A 20,245-nucleotide genomic window follows, 5' to 3' on the forward strand; every position below is an offset into this window, starting at 1 on the left:
TTTAAAGTATGAGAGAGTCACAAAGTAGATATTAACATGTTCCCTAGTGTGTTCATTTAACTATAACTTCACTATTGGGAGTAATGTTTTTGCAGGATGAAGTTCAATTTTGGCCAATAAAAATGTTATGAGACATTAAAAAAAACCAAACAAACAAAAAGAAGTTAATGGCTTTTGAAAATCAGAATACAGATTTCCTTCAGTAACAGAAAATAGAGGCTTTCTGTGAAAATTTTTGAAAGCTGAAATGGTGTAAAGCAAAGAATACCTCTGCTTTCTAAAAGATTGTAATAGATCACTTTGTTTTTATGAAAGATTTACATTATTATGATACCAGCATATGGTCTTTATAACTAGATACTCAGTGTTTTATTGTTTCTGTATCAATGAGAAGGTGCTTTCTGGACAATATTTGGAATCAACAAAACTAGAATTTATGGCCATACTCACCTCTAATTGTCCCCATTGAAGTTAATGTTTGATATAGGTTTGCTTTGTCTTTCCATGATTGACATCGAGATTCTAAATTGTAGTGTGTCATTTGTCATAATGTCTGTGAATAACATTATCTTTTAAAAAGAAAGTTTTTCTCCTATTATAAAGGAGATATTTTAACACCAGTAAAAAATACACCCTTCAGCCATTAAATTTACAACTGGGTTCCTCATAAGCTTTTGAAGGAATTCGAATTTGATTTAGAGAGAGGTTTGCTCCATTCACAGTAACTTCCCTACTAATCTTTTTTTCTTTCTGCTTTTCTGGCCAGTTCTCAATTTCTTAATTAGTAAGAAGGGTAGGCATCTATAGTTAGACTGAGGGTGGGTCTTGTTAGCTACTGAGCATTTCCCTGTAGCTAAAACCTCACGAATATAACACATGAGTGGTAATATTATTTTAACTAGAGGAACTGTTTCATTTGTTTCATCTTATAAGAAATAGTAATTGTAAGCTTTCCATGTTGTATAATTAAAGCTTTCATCATGTGATAAGCGTAGTCTTCCAAATGTTTTACTTGGAGGTAATATGAAATATTTTCTGAATCTGTTACCAGTCAACTCTATGACCAAGGAATATTGTTCCATTTAGGCAGACAAATTTGGAACATTGGAACTGACATAAGAGAACATTTTGTTTTTGTTTTATTGAATTTATTTAGCCAAAATGTAAGAAGTAGTTATATGAATTATAAATCCTCTTTTAGGGAAATGACAACTTTCTCCATTTTTTGGAACAAACTAGTAAACCCCCTAGGCTCACCCTTGATTCTTCCTTTCTTTAACTGGCCCCTCTATATGCTTGAGTTTCTGCAGCAACCTTATATTCTTCTCTAGACCTGTTTTCCCCCTGGGAATATCCTGGGATTTCTTATAATGATACATAACCTATATTAAAGAAATCATTAAATCACAGAAACTGTAGCTAATGGAAAGCCTTTTTGTATACTTTCATTTCAGTGTAATGGAATACTTCAGTGATTAGTTTCATGAAATGCTGATAGAGTCATGGAGGTGCTATTGTTTTTTGTATTTATGGACTGTTGTACCAAATACAGTGGCATGTCTCATATGATATATGGCTATGCCAAAATGAAAACTGAACTTACTTCAGGAAAATCATGTCACTAATGTTTAGGGGAAAGGTCAATGCATTACTTTCAGGGCTAAGAATCCTGAAATAGCCATTGCATCTGAATGAAAAGGAGAAAAAAAATCATTGATGTCTTTGGTTGACATTTGTGATGAGTGGAAAGTGAATAAATTCACTTGCAGTGACTGATGTAACCTAATAAAAATGTCAATAAATTCACATCATTGTTTCTGTATCTCAATCATGGGTGGACTAAGTCGTGCCTACTTTTATTTCTCAGGAAAAGGAAACATACTAGCATATTTCTTTATCCATTCCAAAGTTGGGACTGAGTGCTATGACATAGAAGACACCAACTAGGTAATGTAGAAGTACATAAAGATGAATTAATCATGGTCCTACTTTCAAGTTGATTCTGATCTATAGTAGAAAAAGACATGCACCTAAATAATTATAATGCAATGTAGTAAGTAGTAACATCTCCGAGGGTAAGAATAGCTAAAAAATATGATTGCTGTTCAGAGAAAGGAGAAACTACCAAAGAACAGAGAAGCACAATTATGACAAAAGCTGCCAATTTCATATAAATGTGACTGACATCAGAGTGTTCAAATTAAGAATTCAGCTTGATGTCTGAAAAATTAGGTTCCTTCTTTACCTTTTCTTTCTCTTCTTTTTCTTCTATCTTACCCTTTCCTTCCTTTCCTTCTTTTCTTACCATTTTCTTTCACCCACATGTACTTACAGTTTACTCTATGTTTAGCACCATGCTGGGCACCACAATAAGCAAGACAGACTGTCCTCAACAGATCATGGGTTCCTCCAAATGCCCATTCCAATATGAAGGATCTCCCCTTCTATTCAAAAGCAAATAAGTTTAAAATATATAGGAGGGGCTATATATTAGAAATTTGGGAGGAGGAGGGAGATCGAGGGAAGAGTTGAGTAGAGCTAGGATAGAAAATCAAGATTAAGTGGAGAAAACAAGGTAGCTGGTACATAGCTTAATCTTTTATTATCAGGAAATTTAGGGTTATCATAAACCAAGTGAAAATGGTCCACAGAGATTCTGGCTGCTTAGAGTACATGAGAGCAGCTTTGGTATCTAAATGAAAAACTGAGGGATCAGGGAGATAGAGAAAGCCCATTTCCTTGCTTTACTCAGCACAGGGTCCAGCAACATCAGGGATCTTGGAAGATCTCAGATAAGTGCATGAATGACAAGATTGTTTTGGTCTACTATTGGGCAATTGCTGGGCTGGGGAAGGCTATACAAGAGCTGTGGCAGGTAGCCTGTAGGTAAGAGTGAGCCCAACAGGTAACAGTTAACAAACAGGTGGGATTGTCCCAGAAAAACCCCAGGGGCATTGCAGAAGGGTGCTAGGGCCTAATATTATGGTGTAAGGGCTAAGAATATGCCAGACTTCCGGGCCATGCATATAAATGGTGATTACAGTACATGTTAAGTGCAGTGCAGATGTCTAAACCACCTCAGAGATAAGAAATGATGTTTCATTTAAGTGGAATCATCCCCTTAGAAGTAGGGTTTGCTGGCTGAGTAAAGGGTGGTGGGGGTGAGGGGGGGGGATTTCTCATAAAGAAGGCCAACTATGATCAAATATGTGAAATAAGAAACAGCATGATCTGTTTGGAGGAATTACTAATGGCTCACTATTAACAGATTATACAGGAGTAGAAGAGAAGATATATTGTAATCAGGGGCCAATCATACAGAACCTTGAATTTCTGTATTCTAAATTTCTAATTTTGTTCTCGGGGTGAAGGAAAGCCATTGAAGGATTTTAGGAAAATCCTAAGGAAACAAACAAACAAAAAAAAGAGTAAAAGCAATTTCACATAACAAACAAACAAAAACCTAACTCAACAAGTGGTGATGATATGGTTAATATGAAAATTAAAAAAAGAACCTTGGCTCATACCTTACATTTAATACAAAAATAAACTCAAAATGGATCAGTGACTTACAGGTAAAGTGCAAAGCTATAAAACTTATAGAGGACAGAAGAGAAAATCCTTGTGACTTTGGGTTGGGTATAGTTTTTATTCATTTTTTTTTAAAGATTTTATTTATTTGGAGAGCAAACGCATGCGTGCTAGAGAGCAGGGAGAGGGGCAAAGGGAGAGGAACTACCAGATTCCCCACTGAGTGCTGGGCCCAACATGGGCTCATCCCAGGACCCTGAGATCATGGTCTGAGCTGAAGGCAGATACTTAACTGCTTAAAGGACTGAGCCACTGAGATGCGCCTAGGTAGTTTTTTAGATATCATACTAGGAAGCATAATCCATAAAAGAAAAAAAAACATAAATGCATAAATTAGATATGACCAAACTCTTAAAAAGGTTACTCTGTTAAAGATACTATTCATAGAATTAAAAAAAAAAAGAACAAACTACCAAGCTATGATCTCGAAAAATATCTACAAACCACATTTTTAAAAAATTATCTATTTATTTGAGGGAGAGAGAGTGTGTGTGAGAGAGAGCACAAGCAGGGGGAGCTATAGAGGAAGGGAGAAGCCGGTTCTCAGGGAGCCCAATGGGGGCTTGATCCTAGGATCCTGGGGTCATGACCTGAGCTGAAAGCAGATGCTTAACTGACTGAGCCATCCAGGTTCCCTACAAATCACATATCTGATAAAGAACTATACCTAGAAAATATATTTTTTTTAAACTTCAAAAAATCGACATTGAGAAAAAACTAACCCAATGGAAAAAATGAGTAAAAATCCAAAGATACACTTCACCCAAAAGATATATATGGATAGCCAATAAACATATGAAAAGATGATCAAAATTAATAGTCATTAAGGAATGCAAGTTAAAATGACAGTAAGAGACCAATATTGGCTCACTAGAATCGCTCATTTTTTTTTTTTAAAGTTATAATACCCAGTATTGTCAGTAGCACAGAACAACTGAAACCTATAACTACTAGTGAGAATGTAAAATGGCATACTCAGTTTGGAAAATATTTTGGTAGTTTCTTACAAAACTGAACCCATATTTACCATCTGATCTAGTCATTTCATACTTATTCACCCAAGGGAAATGTAAAAGTGTGTTCACATAAAAACCTGTGCATTGATGTGCTGATTGATTGATTGATTGATTGTTTGATTTTTTAATATTTTATTTATTTATTTGAGAGAGAGAACAAGCAGGGGGAGAGCAGAGAGAGAAGGAGAAGCAGACTCCCCACTGAGCAGGGACCTCGATATGGGACTCTATCCCAGGACCCTGAGATCATGACCTGAGCCAAAGGCAGAGGCTTAACTGACTGAGCCATCCAAGCATCCCAAAGCAGTTTTACTAATAATCACCTAAACTAGAAGCCAACGAGATGTCCTTTAACCATTGAATACATACCCAAACTATGATACATCCATACAAAGAAAAACGGCTCAACAGTAACAACAATAAACATGAATGAATCTCAAGTGCCTTCTGTTACAAGAAAGGAGCCAGACTCAAAAGGCTTCATACTATATAATTCAATTAATAGAATATTCTGAAATATAACTCTTCCTGAAAGAAGTATTCTGATTTAAAAATGTAGAAAAAATAGAGAAACAGAATAATCACCATTAGAATACAAAGGTAATAATTTTTGTAGGCAAGATCTACTATGGATGATAAAAGTACTATGGAAAAGTTTGAGGCAAAACAGGATATTTGTATAGTGTAAATTATCTCTACCCACATATATACTAATTACAAAAAGGGAAAAGTAACTTTACAGTAGTAATCTAGAAGACATCACCTTAACCAAGTGATCCATGCTAACACCCCAGGAAGGCATATGGACATCATGTTTCCTCCAATACAATGCACTCAGAAAGGTACATAACTTACGTGATACTCCTGCCAAAAACACATAACTGCAAATCAAATTATGGAAAAACAATAGACACACCCAGACTGAGAGACGTTCTACAAAGCAACTGACTAGTGCTCTTGAAAAGCATCAGGGTCATGAGAAACAAGGGAAACCCGAAGAATTGTCACAGATTGGAAGATACTGAGGAGATGTGATAAGTGAGTGCAATGTGGGAGCTTGGATGGATTCTGGACAGATGAGGACAGTCGTGAAAATGCGGAGAGAATCTGAATAAAATTCTGTAGTTTAGTAAATAGTTCTCTACTGATATTTATTTCCTGGCTTTGATAATAGTCCTATGGTTATGTAAAACAGTAGCATCAGAGAAACTGAGTAAAGTTTTATGGGAACTGTATTATTTTCACAACTTTTTTTGTAAGTCTGAAATTATATCTAAATGAAAATTAGAGAAAAGTCAGAGTAATGTATCCCAACAACAATAAAATAAGCATTAAAATATTCATCATGAGATTAAATAAGGAGCTTGCTATATTTCTATTCAATAACTTTATGAATAATTTTTTATTAGCAGTCACATATGCAAGGATAATCATTTTCAGTAATTAAGACTTATACTGGTCTAGGGGGTGCCTGGGTGGCTCAGTGGATGCAGCCTCTGCCTTCCATTCTGGTCATATCTCAGGGTCCTGAGATGGAGCCCTGCATCAGGCTCTCTGCTTGGCGGGGAGCCTGTTTCCCCATCTCTTCTCTCTGCCTACTTGTGATCTCTCTCTCTCTGTCAAATAAATAAATAAAATCTTTAAAAAGAAAAAAAGACTAGAGGCTGCTTCAGGATGAAGCTGAACATCTCTTTCCCAGCTACTGGCTGCCAGAAACTCATTGAAGTGGACGATGAACGCAAACTTCGAACCTTTTATGAGAAGCGTATGGCCACAGAAGTTGCTGCGGGCGCCCTCGGTGAAGAATGGAAGGGTTATGTGGTCCGAATCCGTGGTGGCAATGACAAACAAGGCTTCCCCATGAAGCAGGGTGTCTTGACCCATGGCCGTGTCCGCCTGCTGCTGAGTAAGGGGCATTCCTGCTACAGACCAAGGAGGACGGGAGAGAGAAAGCGCAAATCTGTTCAGGGTTGCATAGTGGATACCAATCTCAGTGTTCTCAACTTGGTCATTGTAAAGAAAGGGGAGAAGGATACTCCTGGACTCACTGATACTACTGTGCCTCGACGCCTGGGGCCCAAAAGAGCCAGCAGAATCCGCAAACTCTTCAATCTCTCTAAAGAAGATGATGTCCACCAGTATGTTGTGAGAAAGCCCTTAAACAAAGAAGGTAAGAAACCTAGAACCAAAGCGCCCAAGATACGGCGTCTTGTTACTCTACGTGTCCTCCAACAGAAACGTCGGCGTATTGCTCTGAAGAAACGGCGCACTGAGAAAAACAAGGAAGAGGCTGCAGAATCTGCTAAACTTTTGGCCAAGAGAATGAAGGAGGCCAAAGAAAAATGCCAGGAACAGATTGCCAAGAGACGGAGGCCGTCCTCGCTGAGAGCTTCTACCTCTAAGTCTGAGTCCAGTCAAAAATGAGATTTTCTAAGAGTGACAAATAAATAAGATCAGACATTAAATCCAAAAAAAAAAAAAAAAAAAAAAAAAAAGACTTTCACTGGTCTGTAGCTAAAAAGACCATCAGGAAGCCAGTGAAGTTTCCTGAGGAATGGCTGATTGCCTGAACTTTCAGTCTTGCAGAACAGTTCTTATTCAGTTCTATTAGATAGAATGAACCATAGCCCTTCTCCAATTTAGCATCATCAAACTTTTTGCCAGAAAAAAATTGCATCATGAATGATTTGGCAGGAATTTTTATTTTTGGAAATGAGTAAGGTTTCACCATCTAGATAATTCTATTCGATTTGATTTTGAGATATTAAAAGACAATATTATGTATGCATAAAGTTGTATTTATATTCCTTTTTCTCTCCTAGTTCTTACAGTTTACAGTGTTATCTTCACATTCTTGTTACTAGAATTTTTAACCTGTTCCATCTTATTACAGTCTACCCAATAATTAGACTGGTTAGGGAGAGGAGAGAGCTGCAGGAAGGAAACATTTAAGTTAGAGACAGATCTAGGAAGGTCATTTTCTGCACGACCTTGAGAAAACCCAGATACTTAAATATGGAAAGAACAAGAATAAATTCCTCCTGAATACAGACGAAGTATATTCTCTGTTGTAAATAGGGAAGTATACTCTGGCAGAATATAAGCTGGTGATCCCAATTAGCCCCAGTGCTGCTTGAACACAGAGATTCACAGGGCTACCAGAGCATGTCATCTTGTTCCTATTTGTTACAGTCACATTTAGTTCTTTTTCTCTTATCAATATATATACATAATAATTCTGAATGGTAAATACTTTAGAGTAAATATCCTGAGAACCCACGGAGACTCCAGAAATTGCACAATAATAATTCATCACTATTTTCAGTAACACCAAAGAGTAAATATTAAGGATGTTAAGAGAAGAGAGAAAATACAAAAACTCGAAATTTATTCTCTTTGTGCTGCCTCTCATGTTTCCTTTTCCCCTAGGTTGCACCGCTTTCCACTTTCATGCTATCAACGCCCCCCCCCACCCTGCCGACCCCAACCCTGCCGCCATTTGTTAACAGCATTTTTTGGGGCAGCAGCTCTGCCTTGAGCCTCAAGTTCTCTTGTGTCATGCTCACAGTCTTCCTCATTTTTCATGATCAGTTTCATTTCACACTTTTCTCAGGGGCTACTTCACCAATACCCCAAGGCCTCTCCTATCTCTTCAGCACATGATTGAAAAAAGGGAGACTGGTAACCTCAGAGGTGTCTGGGCCTTCCAGGTACCCATGTTCTTTTCACATCATAGTTCTCTATGTACCCATGTAGGGTGCACTTAGTACATTTCTTTCCATCTCCTCAGAGGTTTGGAAGAGGAAGAGGCACATGGAAGAAATGAGAGTAAGTTTTAAGATGTTTTGTCATTTAACCTGAATGTATTCTAGGAGTCAGGAGACTAGTAAAGAACCAGAGGAGCGAGGTGCATGGACCTGATCCAGGAGGACAGGAGTCTAATTATTCCCTTTCTTATTCCCTGCTAAATACCCATTGCTTATTAAAGTGCTTTCTTATTCCCTGCTAAATACTCATTGCTTATTAAAGTGCCTGGACAGAATGGTTAGGCACATAATAAATATTACTTGCATGAATGAAGACTAAACATTTGGAATGTAAGAAACCAGCATAATCTAATTTGCATTTTTAACCTACCATCTGACTACAGTGTGCACACACTTCACAGTCCACTACAGGCTGACCATCTTCAGATATGCTATAATGGGTTGTGCCCTCCTAATTGCCTCACCCAACAGAAGATTCTCAATTCTTATCTTTCTTGACTTCCCAGCTCATTTGATTCTATGGATCTCTCCCCCATTCTTAGGGGAAGAAACCTGTTTTCTCCTAGGTTGTTTCTTCGATCTCTTTCATTAGCTTTTCTTTTTCAGTCTGCCTGCTAAGGATCAGTTTCCTCAGTCTTCTAGGAAAGCTCACCCTCCCTCTAGCTTCAACTGCCAATCACTGCTCATCTGGGGACTACTTTTTAGATTTTAACCTATAGTCCAGATATCTACCCAGGTTCCAGAGGCTTTCTAGAAGTCTGTAAATGTCTTAGGCATGCCAAGCACAGCATATCCAAACTAGAATTCATTATTTTATCTCCAAATCTGTATTTCTCCAGAATTTTCTATTCCCTTACTTACATTAAACCAGAAACTTCTAAGGCATCTTGAAATTATCCCCATTCTGTTACTCTCCATGTATAATTTAGTCACTAAAGTATCCCAATTTAGCTTTGGAAACAGCTCTTGGAGCTATTCCCTTCTTCTTATCTTTACTTATCTAATCTATTTTCTCATTATTTTTCACTAGGGTTACTACATGAGTCTCCATACTGTTTTGCCTGTCTATAATTTTTTTTCAATATGTAACCTGTACTGTTATCACTTTGCTCCAGATGCTTCGGATGCCTGCAATATCCTGATTTCTTATATAGCCACAAGGGTTGAGAAGCTATTTCCTCTGCCTGGAAAATTTGCCTACCAAATCTTGGCATGGCTTGATCTTTCATTTATTCAGGTTTCTTTTCTCTTTACCTAAAATCATATTCATATATTTAATTGCTTTTGGTGTCTTCCAGTAGATAGAAGCTCTTTTTCAATAATGTATTACCAGTATCTAGAAGAGTGGGCATCCAATAAATATTTACTGAATAAGTAAATGTGTACATTAATAATAACTGTATCCAAAATAACACACATCATACTGGGAAATATAGCTTACTGGTTTGTTGCTCCCAGTGGACTGATACCAACAAGTGGGCTTCTCAAGAGTATTGAGTGCTTCTTTTCTCTAGCTCTAGGTTTTAATCAGCAATAATGTCTAATACCTGGTGATACTCAGGAAATTTTCCTTGGAAAACAAAGCAAGAACAAAACTCTCAACCTACTTTAGCTAGCAGAGAAGTTGAACTCCAAAGGTAGGGGTAATAACCATCTTATTTATTTCATTAGAATCAGATATGCAGAATACTTACCCCTTTAATGTATACTCCTTATTTCCAAACCTTGATTTTGCTTACAGGAACAATTTTACCCATACTTTTCCTCCTCACAGATGCTAAAATAAAAGTTTATTGAAGGTACTTTTTGTTTCTTCCTGAACCTCTCTATCTTCTCTTTGGATCACTGATACAAACCTGAAGTTATTAAAAAAAAAAAACAGACAACAACTTGGAAGTGGGGTGATAAGTTATCATGGTACAAATTCTTTTCACCAACATCTTGTGACATTCCTCTTCCTTTGGCAAAGGAATGGAATCCAAAATATTAGGGCTAGATGTGACCTTCGCTGTTTTCTAGTCCAACCTTCATATCTTAATCTTTTTGTGTGGAGGGAAAAAATTGAGGCTTAAAGACATTGAGTGACTTGTCTGAGACTCTGTAACAGGCAGTAGGATACACACCATGGTGGAGAAACAGGTATCATAATAGTTAAAAACTTGGACAGTGTATTACTTGACAAGTAGAATGTACTTCTGGGACCAGAGAGACAATTCTTCGGTATTTACTGTACAATGTACTTGACTGGCTGGAATCTGCTCTCTGACTTAGAGTCTGTGCAAACTCACCAAAATTGTCTGGAAGGAACCCACAATATTCTGGATTATTTAAAGAGGGTTTGGGCAGACCCAGCACTTTCTGTTATAGTTGTTAGGGATATCCAACAATGAAATGAAGTTATGTTGGGGAATTTGTTTGCCATTCTGATTGGCTTCTATACTCCTTTCTAGATCTATGATTTGTTAGAGATGTAGTTGTTCTATCTAAATTTAATTATCAGCTACTAAGCTGGAAGAGGGGAACTTCATTAGTTCTCTTTTGTTTCTTCCTTCCATCATGGGTATTCAGACTGCTGGGCCTGGTCTTCTGGAGTGTGGTTACAGAACTGTATTGCTTCATTATCTAACCATAGTTCTTATCTTTTTATAGAAGAGTAACTTTTTCTCTTTTGGACTATGTAATTAATGACACTGGTGTATACCTTACCAGTTACAAATTGCTACGATCCATGCTACTAATGGCTACAAGTCTGTTCTCTAGCTAATGGCTTCTATTTGCCTCTTGGAGGAAAAGTATGTGCTAAACACATGGTTTAGCTTGATTAATCCCTTTTTATACCAGTTTTATCTTAACAAGTTAATGTAATTGTGATGTGTATCAAATAAATAAGTTCAACTTTTATCACACATACTTTTTATATAATGCAGCTTTTCATCATTTAACTTTAAAGTTCAAAATAAAGATAGCTATAATACCAAATATGAAAGAGCAAAAGCATTCCCAAGAACATTATAATAGGTATCTCTCAGAGAAAAAAAGTATACATAAGATAAAAAGTATGCATATTAAGAATTTATAAAAGGATCTGATAATATTTTGATCTATAATTTTGCATTACTTTCAACTGAGAGTCTCTGTGTTTACTTCAGAGAACCCCAGGATACTCTACTAAAGTGACTGCATAAACCTATCCTGCATCTTTATCTTTGTCAATTTTATCTTTTATGCAATATGGTAGTCCTTAGGGAGCATTAATTGCTAGATATCTTTTAGCTACTTAAGGCCAATCTTGGAACAATTACCATGTATTTATGGGAATGAGGCATTCATTTATTTATTGCCTTCTCTTAAAAATCTCATAGCACTGGAGTCAAGAAGATAACAGTATAAATATGCCCACTTATCTTTGTGTGAATTACACCTTTTTCCATCTCCACCACCCACCTCAGCAGCAGCACAACAACCTTATATGGGGCTCACTTGTACAAGTTGAAACTGTAATGATGGTTGCCACTCAAAAGCATATTGAGCCTGTCCTTTCTTAATTATCTTTTTTTTTAAAATTTTTTCCTTCCTTCCCTGCTTCCCTCACTTCTTTATTTTTCTTGAAATAGAAAAAAGACCTTGAATTAGGGAGCATAAAAATCTGGCTTTGTAGAGGTCACTGTTCCCATTTTTAAGACAAGATTGTCAGAAATGTCAAACAGTCACTGTGTTAGTTGTTTGCATGTTTATGTGAAATAAATGGAGTATTTCAAACTGGCAGACAGGTGCCATAGACTATCTCATTAAACCCATTCAGCTGATTAAGAAAACTAAATCTTACTACTTCATGGGACTATAATCTTTTTCCTTTTTATATACTTTTATGCATATATATGCATATAAAATATATGATAATATGTGAATAAAATACATAGGGCTATATAATAAAGTCATATAATATTATTTATAAAAAGGGAGAAAGAAAAGGTCTAATAATTTTCAATCCCTAAATATATTATTTGACACTTCTTTCCAGATATTACATGCAAAAATACACATAAGAGGACTTTAATATTATATTTAAATTGTTATTTTAAATGCTTTGCAAATATGCAAAGATGTAGAAGCCAACTTTAAAATTGTATTTTTCCTTCCAGAGAGATATAAGATGGAAGGAATGACTTGAAAAGTTCATGCTAAATTAATGACAAGGAAGTCAGAAAATAAAAACAAAATAATTAACATGCTATTTCTTCTCTCTCTTTCTGTCTCTTTTAGATTATAGTCTTTGCTAGCTATTGTGGTATAGCTGGATCTTTCCAAATTTTACATTTTAGAAGTAATTTATTTCACTAACCTAAATATTTGATTTTAAAAACTAGTACTATATCATTTTATTCAGATTGTCATTTACTTAATGCTATTTAATTCAGATAAGATAAAGATAATTAAAAGTATAAAACTGGTTCATTCACTGAATGATATAGAAAAAATATAGATATAGAAAAATATAGAAATATATTTATAGATATATATATAGATATAGGAAAAAAACCCAACACACACACACGTACACACACATAACACACACATACACAGACCCTATGGGTTTTAGAGTCAAAAAGACCTCAGCTTGAATACCTGCCATGTTACTAACTATGGGTTAGAGGTCTTTCTACAGGTTAATTAGTCAGAGCTTCAGTGGATGATAATCACAGTAGTTACTATGAAAATGAAATGGTAAACTATATGTGTAAAGTGCCTGGCACATAACACCAGTGACGGCTACCATTTAATGTTGTTTATTATAACACATCCTATGCTAAATGCTGTATACACTTACAAATTTATTTATTTATTTATTATTTATTTATTTTAAAGATTTTATTTATTTATTTGACACAGAGAGAGAGATCACAAGGCAGAGGCAGGCAGAGAGAGGGGGGAGCAGGCTCCCTGCTGAGCAGAGAACCCGATGCAGGGCTTGATCCCAGGACCCTGTGATCATGACCTGAGTTGAAGGCAGAGGCTTAACCCACTGAGCCACCCGGCACCCCTACATTTACAATTAGCAATAATCGCGCCTTGGATAAACCTAGAGTAGGAACTATTTTGGCCCTATTTTTATAGATGTGGAAGTAAAGGCTAAAGATGGCAAATAATTTAAAGCTGCACAAGTCTTGAGTGGCAAGAGTAGACTTCGAACTTTTCAAAACTTTGTGGCTTAAAACAACAGTCATTTTATCCTCTATCACAATTTTATGGGTTGACTGGATTGAGCTGGGCAGTTAGTTCCTTTGCTCTACAAGATCTCAACAGCAACTACAGCCATCTGTAGGTGGTGGTGGTGTTAGTGGGGAGAGGTTGCAATGTCTGAGATGGTTTATCTCAAGCCTGGCATTCAGGCTGTCTGTAGGGGGTGCAGACAGAGCTGTTGACTAGACAGTCTTGCTTTTCTCCTCTCTGCAGTACTGCTTGATGCCTCACCATATGGACTGGCTTTGCTCAGAACTGGAGGCTGGGTTACAAGAAGGAGTGTTGCAAGAGGACAGGCTCCAAAGTGCAGACATGTAAGATACTTCCACTTTCATCACATGTGTTAAATGTCCCATTAGCCAAGGCCAGTCACATGGACAAGCCCAGAATCGATGGAGAGAACAACAGAAGTACATAAATGCTGGCAGGCACCATTACAGTCACTAAAGTAACAGACCAGTCCAACAGCTGTCATCAAGAGAGAGGAAGGCAAACCGTAAGAGACTCTTAACTATAGAGAACAAACTGAGGGTTGCTGGAGAGAGGTGGGTGGGGGATGGGTTAGTGGGGGATGGGCATTAAGGAGGGCCCTTGTGATGAACACTCAGTGTTATACATAAGTGATGAATTACAAAATTCTACTTCTGAAACTAATATTACACTATATGTTAACGGGAATTTAAATAAAAACTTAAAAAAATGGAAAACCATAAAAAGGGAAAAAAAAGCGCTTTTGTGTCTTTCAGACTATGGAGGCTGTCGATACTCTTCTGTTCCCTTTGGTCCAAATGTTGGTCAGTGCCTTGTGAGAAAGACTTAGGAGGACATAGCCAATTAATGTTTTTCATAAGTTTTTATATTTTCCTGCTTTCAAATATGACATGAAATTTCAATTTTGTATAAATGGTTTTAAAAGAAATTTTGGTTTTCTGAAAAAATGTGTCTCAAAGATTATTTTTTATGAGTCTTTTCAATGCCATTCTCTGTTAGGTTTTATTTGTTATAGTTCATTAGTGAATAAAATAAGGAGAAATGTAGTTAAGGTTTGTGTGCTATCATTATTCAAATAAAAGTGATTATATAGCAATCTATTTCTTAGAGTGTAAGATTAATTTTGTATTTTGAAGAGACTTCAAAGGAATGGCTTTGATCCCACTATTTCTATAAAAACGGGATTTTTTTCTCAAAGTTGCAATTCTTATATCCATTTTATATAAATTATAATAATTTAAATCTAATGGCATTTTGTAGATGGGTTCCATGTTTAAAAGTCTTACTTCAGATAAAACATCTATATTTGTATATGAGATTTTTTCTAAACAGAAATATTTTACTTTAATGACCCAAAATACTCAAAGTGTTTCTTCTACTCATATTAAAATTTTACAGCTTTAGAAGAAGTGAATAGCTTATGGAGATTAGGAAAAATATATAATACTTTATTTTTGATTCATTACTTCAAGTTAAAATAACAAATGATTTATAGGTAATAAATACCATTTCAAAGCTGTTTGGTGACCAGTGCAAACCCTGATAATGTCATAGCCAAATATCAAGGCTCTGAGGGATGATATCAGAAATTAAACTATCCCCTTAATGGCTGTGGTATTGCTCTTAAGTTTTTGTTTGTTTGTTTTTTAAGGAACCGAGATAGAAATACATAAAAGAAGTCATGAAGAAAATCAGTACTTACTTTTTGTCACAACACCTTCTAGTCGAATGATATTTGGATGGTCAAACTGACCCATGATACTAGCTTCTCTTAGAAAATCTCTTCTTTGTCGATCCATGTGGCCACCTTTCAAAGTTTTAATGGCAACGGGGATCTCTCTTTTTCCTGGTGTCTTCAAACGTCCACTACAGACTTCTCCAAATTCTCCTTAAAATAAGAACAAAAGCAGTTGTTTGTTTAAACAGAATACCTACATCCGGAAGAAGTGCCTTTGTCATATGATAGCATCTTTTTGTTCTTTAACATAATGACTGTCAAGGGTGTCATTTCCACATGGAGATTTCTTTCTTATAAATTGAATTTGTAATGACAATATACTTGATCAGCATCATTTTTTTTTAAAGATTTTATTTATTTATTTGACAGAGATCACAAGTAGGCAGAGAGGCAGGCAGAGAGAGAGAGAGAGAGAGACAGAGAGGGAAGCAGGCTTCCTGCGGAGCAAGGAGCCCGATGCGGGGCTCGATTCCAGGACCCTGAGATCATGACCCGAGCCGAAAGCAGCAGCCCAAACCACTGAGCCACCCAGGCGCCCCTTGATCAGCATCATTTATAATGAATAATGGAATGCATTTTCCTATGGGGTAGGACAGGAACTATCATTGATAGTTCTCCCTGATCTCTAGAAAAATTATGACTAGCAGAATTGGTGATGTTAATTTAATTCCATAGAAAAACAATCGCTGCATAACATTTCCTGTTCCTATTCTTAGTACTGATATATGGGCCAAATGCCTCTCTATTCAGGGAATCCATCAGGCAAAGTAGTGGATTTGTCCCTGTTAGGCCATATGTCTGAGCTTCACTACCATCAGAAATCAATGCATGGGTCAATTGGTATATGAACATATTGAAATGACTACCCTGACCTCAACTATAATAGGTGATTATACAAACTAAATTACAAGTTACATGGCTGCAATGCAGATATAGTAGGATGATCTATGGCTCAACAATGATTTCATTGCATAGTAAGGAATAATAGCCAAATATTTATGATTAATTTACTACATGTATATCCAGTGATAGAGTGCTGTGAGTTTCAAAGAATACGAGTTGGTCTCTGTTCTTAGAAGCTTATAATCGAGTAGAAGAGTTTAGCTGAATATAAGTAAAGCACGTTAAGAACATAAGAACCAATCTCTGTAAAACGGTGGGTTCTGGAAGACTTCTTGTAGCAGGTCAAACTTTTGCTAGACCTTGAGTGATGGGTGCAATATTTGGATATTCAAGAAAAACAGTGACATTCCAGAGAGTGAGAAAAGTGAAGACAAAATTTCAAAGGTTGGAAGCCATAAAGACACAGGGATGACTAGAGGGATTATCGTGGGGAAGAAGGTTGGACGTTTTCTCAGTGAAATTCAGTAAGTTCAATAAAGTTTAAAATTCAAGACTTAAATTTTCTGAGACCAACTACCTTCATTTACTTAAAAGTATGATGCTTGATCACCAATTTATTAATCTGGAAAGTGAAGATACTAATAAAACCTTCCATAATTCTGTAATGTTGTAAGGATATTAGGAAGATCAAAAGTGATGACACATGTAAAAGTCCTTGTCAACTGTGCTTTAAGTTATATGATCTTTGGAATGGTCAAAAAAATGAAAATTAAACAATCCCCAATTGGTTTATTAGCTAGAGGTTCTGGCTAATAATTCAATGCAATGTAAATATGAGTGTAGAGGACCAAATTAAATTTTTGTAGTATCACAGATTTCAGTTATCTGTATTTTCTTTGGAGCAATTCATTATAGTTAAGCTAATATTGACTCCATATCAATATTAAGTACTTCTTGGTATAAATGCTAGGATATTGTTTAAATAAAAAACAGAAACAAAAACAATGTAAGAAGGAAACAAGCCAAAATGTTGCTTCTCAAATTATGTGCAACATGTCCATTAGAAATAGAAAGCAGTCTAACAAGAGGCTTTACTCTATACATGTTAAGCCAACAAATAAGCAAACAGAAAACACAGACTACAGTGGGATCCCTAAGTTCAGAGCCTATGATATGGGAGTTTTACAAATCTTGTTTAATTTGACATCCAAACAAGAAATATCTTTTTTGCTTAATGATGCTCTCAACCGGGACGCCTGGGTGGCTCAGTTGGTTAAGCAGCTGCCTTCGGCTCAGGTCATGATCCCAGGGTCCTGGGATCGAGTCCCACATCGGGCTCCTTGCTCGGCGGGGAGCCTGCTTCTCCCTCTGCCTCTGCCTGCCTCTTTGTCTGCCTGTGCTCGCTTGTTCTCTCTCCCTCTCTTACAAATAAATAAATAAAATCTTAAAAAAAAAAAAAATGATGCTCTCAACCTGTTCTTATGCTCACAGGGAAAAGAAGCCACAGTTTTTCAGTTTTGTTTGTAATATATATATATTTTTATTTTTCAAGAGATTTTCACTCAGACATAAAAAAATGGCAGTTGATAGAGACGTTCAACCTCTAAGGGCTCTGAACCTTGAAAGAAAAGGTATGTACATACATTTAAGTTAATGTCTGATATACCCAAGCCTACTAACTTGAAATTCCTTCTCAAATCACTGTGGTTTGTCATATGAATATCCAGAACAAGACAGGAATTTCTTCTTTTCTTTTACCTTGCCTTAGTAAGTCTGCTAGTAAATCTAAAAGCTTAGCAATATGTTAAAACTCCTCACCTGCCATGAACCAATAATCCAAGTGATTTTCTGTTAACATTTCATAATAATCCAAATAAACTTCTGAATATAGTGAAATGAACAGAAAAATCTGTTGTTATTTGATCAAGGCAGGCAGAGTGGTAATTTTCTTTGGTTTTCTGTTGTCTGAAATTCATGTATCCTATTATCACCAGGCAGGTGTTTTCTTCATGTCAAACTTTGCACGATCAAGCTGTTATCACACTTATTTCAGTGACACTAAATATGGTTGCCTCAATTAAAGATCTGAGACTCCTAGCACATTCTTTAGGAAAATCCAAAAAAATTCAGTCACAGAACCTATTAAAACCCTTATCTGTGGTAGGCCTGCCTGTATCAAACATATCAGACAGCAAGGAAAAAAAAATTTTAAAATTAAATGCATAATTTAAGATATTACCAAAGATTGATCTATTATATTGTTGTCCTTGCAGCAAGAGTGGAGGCCCTGTATATAACCATAAATAAGATAAATCATTCCTCAATAAGATGTATAGACATTTATATATCCTGGTTAGTCCATCATAACTCATGACTATAGGAATATGGTGTTAACCTCAGATATTTTTCCTTTCCAATCATTTTCACCATCATTGTTACCCAGGTAGCTCTTATACAGTGCTTACTACCATGAGTCAGGTCTAAAAACTAAATATGTACTTTAACCTCGACAACAAACCTTTGAGGTGGGTACCATTATTTTCTTCATTTTACAGTTGAAGAAGCTGAGATACATGAGCTAAATGACTTATCTATGGTGACATAGCTAGAAAGTAATAAAAATATAATTTGAGTGCAGGAAGTCTGACTTCATGGTCCATGCTTATAACCACTCTTTTTTGCCAGCCGGGATGTTAATCACAGTTAACATTTTGTTATTATGCTATAACAATTAGTATTGGATTTTCCATATAAAGTCTATCTAACCAAATAAAACTGGGAGAATGGTAGAGGTAGTGAGGGACCATACATTTTGGATGATTGTCATCTTACAATTTCTTGGAGGCTTTCCAAACTTTTCTTCTCCATGTTCTGAGAGTCTGTTTCTCCCCTACCTCCAACCCCTTGAGCATCACTGAAGAAAAGAGCCACACTCCCAATGGCTTTTTGGAACATATCTCTCAGGTCTAATGAGGTATTTTGCTCTTCACATTTTCTGTTTCTCTCTGACAGGAATGCTCTCCACAAACTGTCTCCCTTCCTCCCTGTCTCCATCCTCCTCAGTCTTTCTCTATGTGGATGGCTTAGTAGCAGTGAAGGCCAAGATCTGAGGTTCCTCCTTTAAAAAACTTCCTCTGATTGATCAATAGAATTTAATCCCTACTACCTTCCTTCCCAAATGAAAAAGAAAAAAAAATTAGCTGCTCTACAATCAGAATCTGGCCTCGCTTCCAGAGCTGGGCTATGTTATTCTCCTATCACACACTATACCAGACTTGACAAGGTCATCCTGAGAGCATGATAAAATGAGATAGGCAAAATTTTGCCTAAGCAATGACAAAGAAAGGCAACATCACGTGCCAAAATGCTAAATATGCCCACCTCTTTGCTAAAATGAGTAGCTGCTGCTTCTTTACCAGTTATAACCTTATTCTTGTTCTAGTCTCCCCTCCATGTAGATAAAATTCTTTAAGATACTGTAGTGTAAGTCCTAAAATTAAAGCCCAATATTATGTGTTGCTTTAATATCTGGTGGAAATTGGGAAGGATTCAAATAACCTTCCCAAAGTCTCTCCCTTCCACTCTGCTCCCATACATAAGGTCTTCCAGCCAAACATCCCTCTTTATCAAATGGATCAGATATTGTTTTTCCTTATTTCTGCATAGCAGGTTCCACTTTCCTATTCGTCTGTAGAATGATTCAAATAAGCCAATCACATCCTCCTAAGGGAACCAGGGGTGCCTCATTCTACATCCTGTTACAGCCCTCTGGTTATTTGTTAGGTTCTCAAGTATAACCACTAGGTGGCCCTGTATGGTGTCCCCTTCACCCCTGGGCTGAATACATACAGTTAATAAATATCAACCAATCTCATCTGCCTAATGAAAGGTGTTGTGTGTTTGGCATCCCATGGTCCTAGGGTGAGGATCTCAATCACATCAACAGAGTAAAGCACTCTACGTGGGAATACAAATTAGCTCCGCCACTATGGAAATCAGTATGGAGACTCCTCAAAAATTTAAAATAATAAAAATACCACATGATTCAATAATTCTAG

The 20,245-nt window shown here is 36.4% G+C and overlaps 2 protein-coding genes across 4 annotated transcripts in view; one reads left to right on the forward strand and one right to left on the reverse strand.

Moving 5' to 3' along the window:
- The window catches only part of EPHA6 (EPH receptor A6), an 878,132-nt gene that overhangs the window by 183,937 nt on the left and 673,950 nt on the right, over window positions 1-20,245 (reverse strand). For all 3 annotated transcript variants that reach the window (XM_059164403.1, XM_059164402.1, XM_059164404.1), the window contains one exon: window positions 15,309-15,494. In XM_059164403.1, coding sequence (XP_059020386.1) covers window positions 15,309-15,494 — 186 coding nt within the window. The remainder of the gene's footprint in view (window positions 1-15,308; window positions 15,495-20,245) is intronic.
- LOC131825224 (small ribosomal subunit protein eS6-like) lies at window positions 6,262-7,046 on the forward strand. Its single transcript, XM_059164406.1, has one exon. The coding sequence runs from the start codon at window positions 6,282-6,284 to the stop codon at window positions 7,029-7,031; it is 750 nt and encodes a 249-aa protein (XP_059020389.1). The 5' UTR covers window positions 6,262-6,281; the 3' UTR covers window positions 7,032-7,046.

Source organism: Mustela lutreola, chromosome 2, assembly GCF_030435805.1.
Source record: "Mustela lutreola isolate mMusLut2 chromosome 2, mMusLut2.pri, whole genome shotgun sequence".
Taxonomy (NCBI): domain Eukaryota; kingdom Metazoa; phylum Chordata; class Mammalia; order Carnivora; family Mustelidae; genus Mustela; species Mustela lutreola.

Coding starts and splice junctions, on each gene's coding strand:
- LOC131825224 (XM_059164406.1), top strand. CDS start 6,282: ATGAAGCTGAACATCTCTTTCCCAGCTACTGGCTGCCAGAAACTCATT.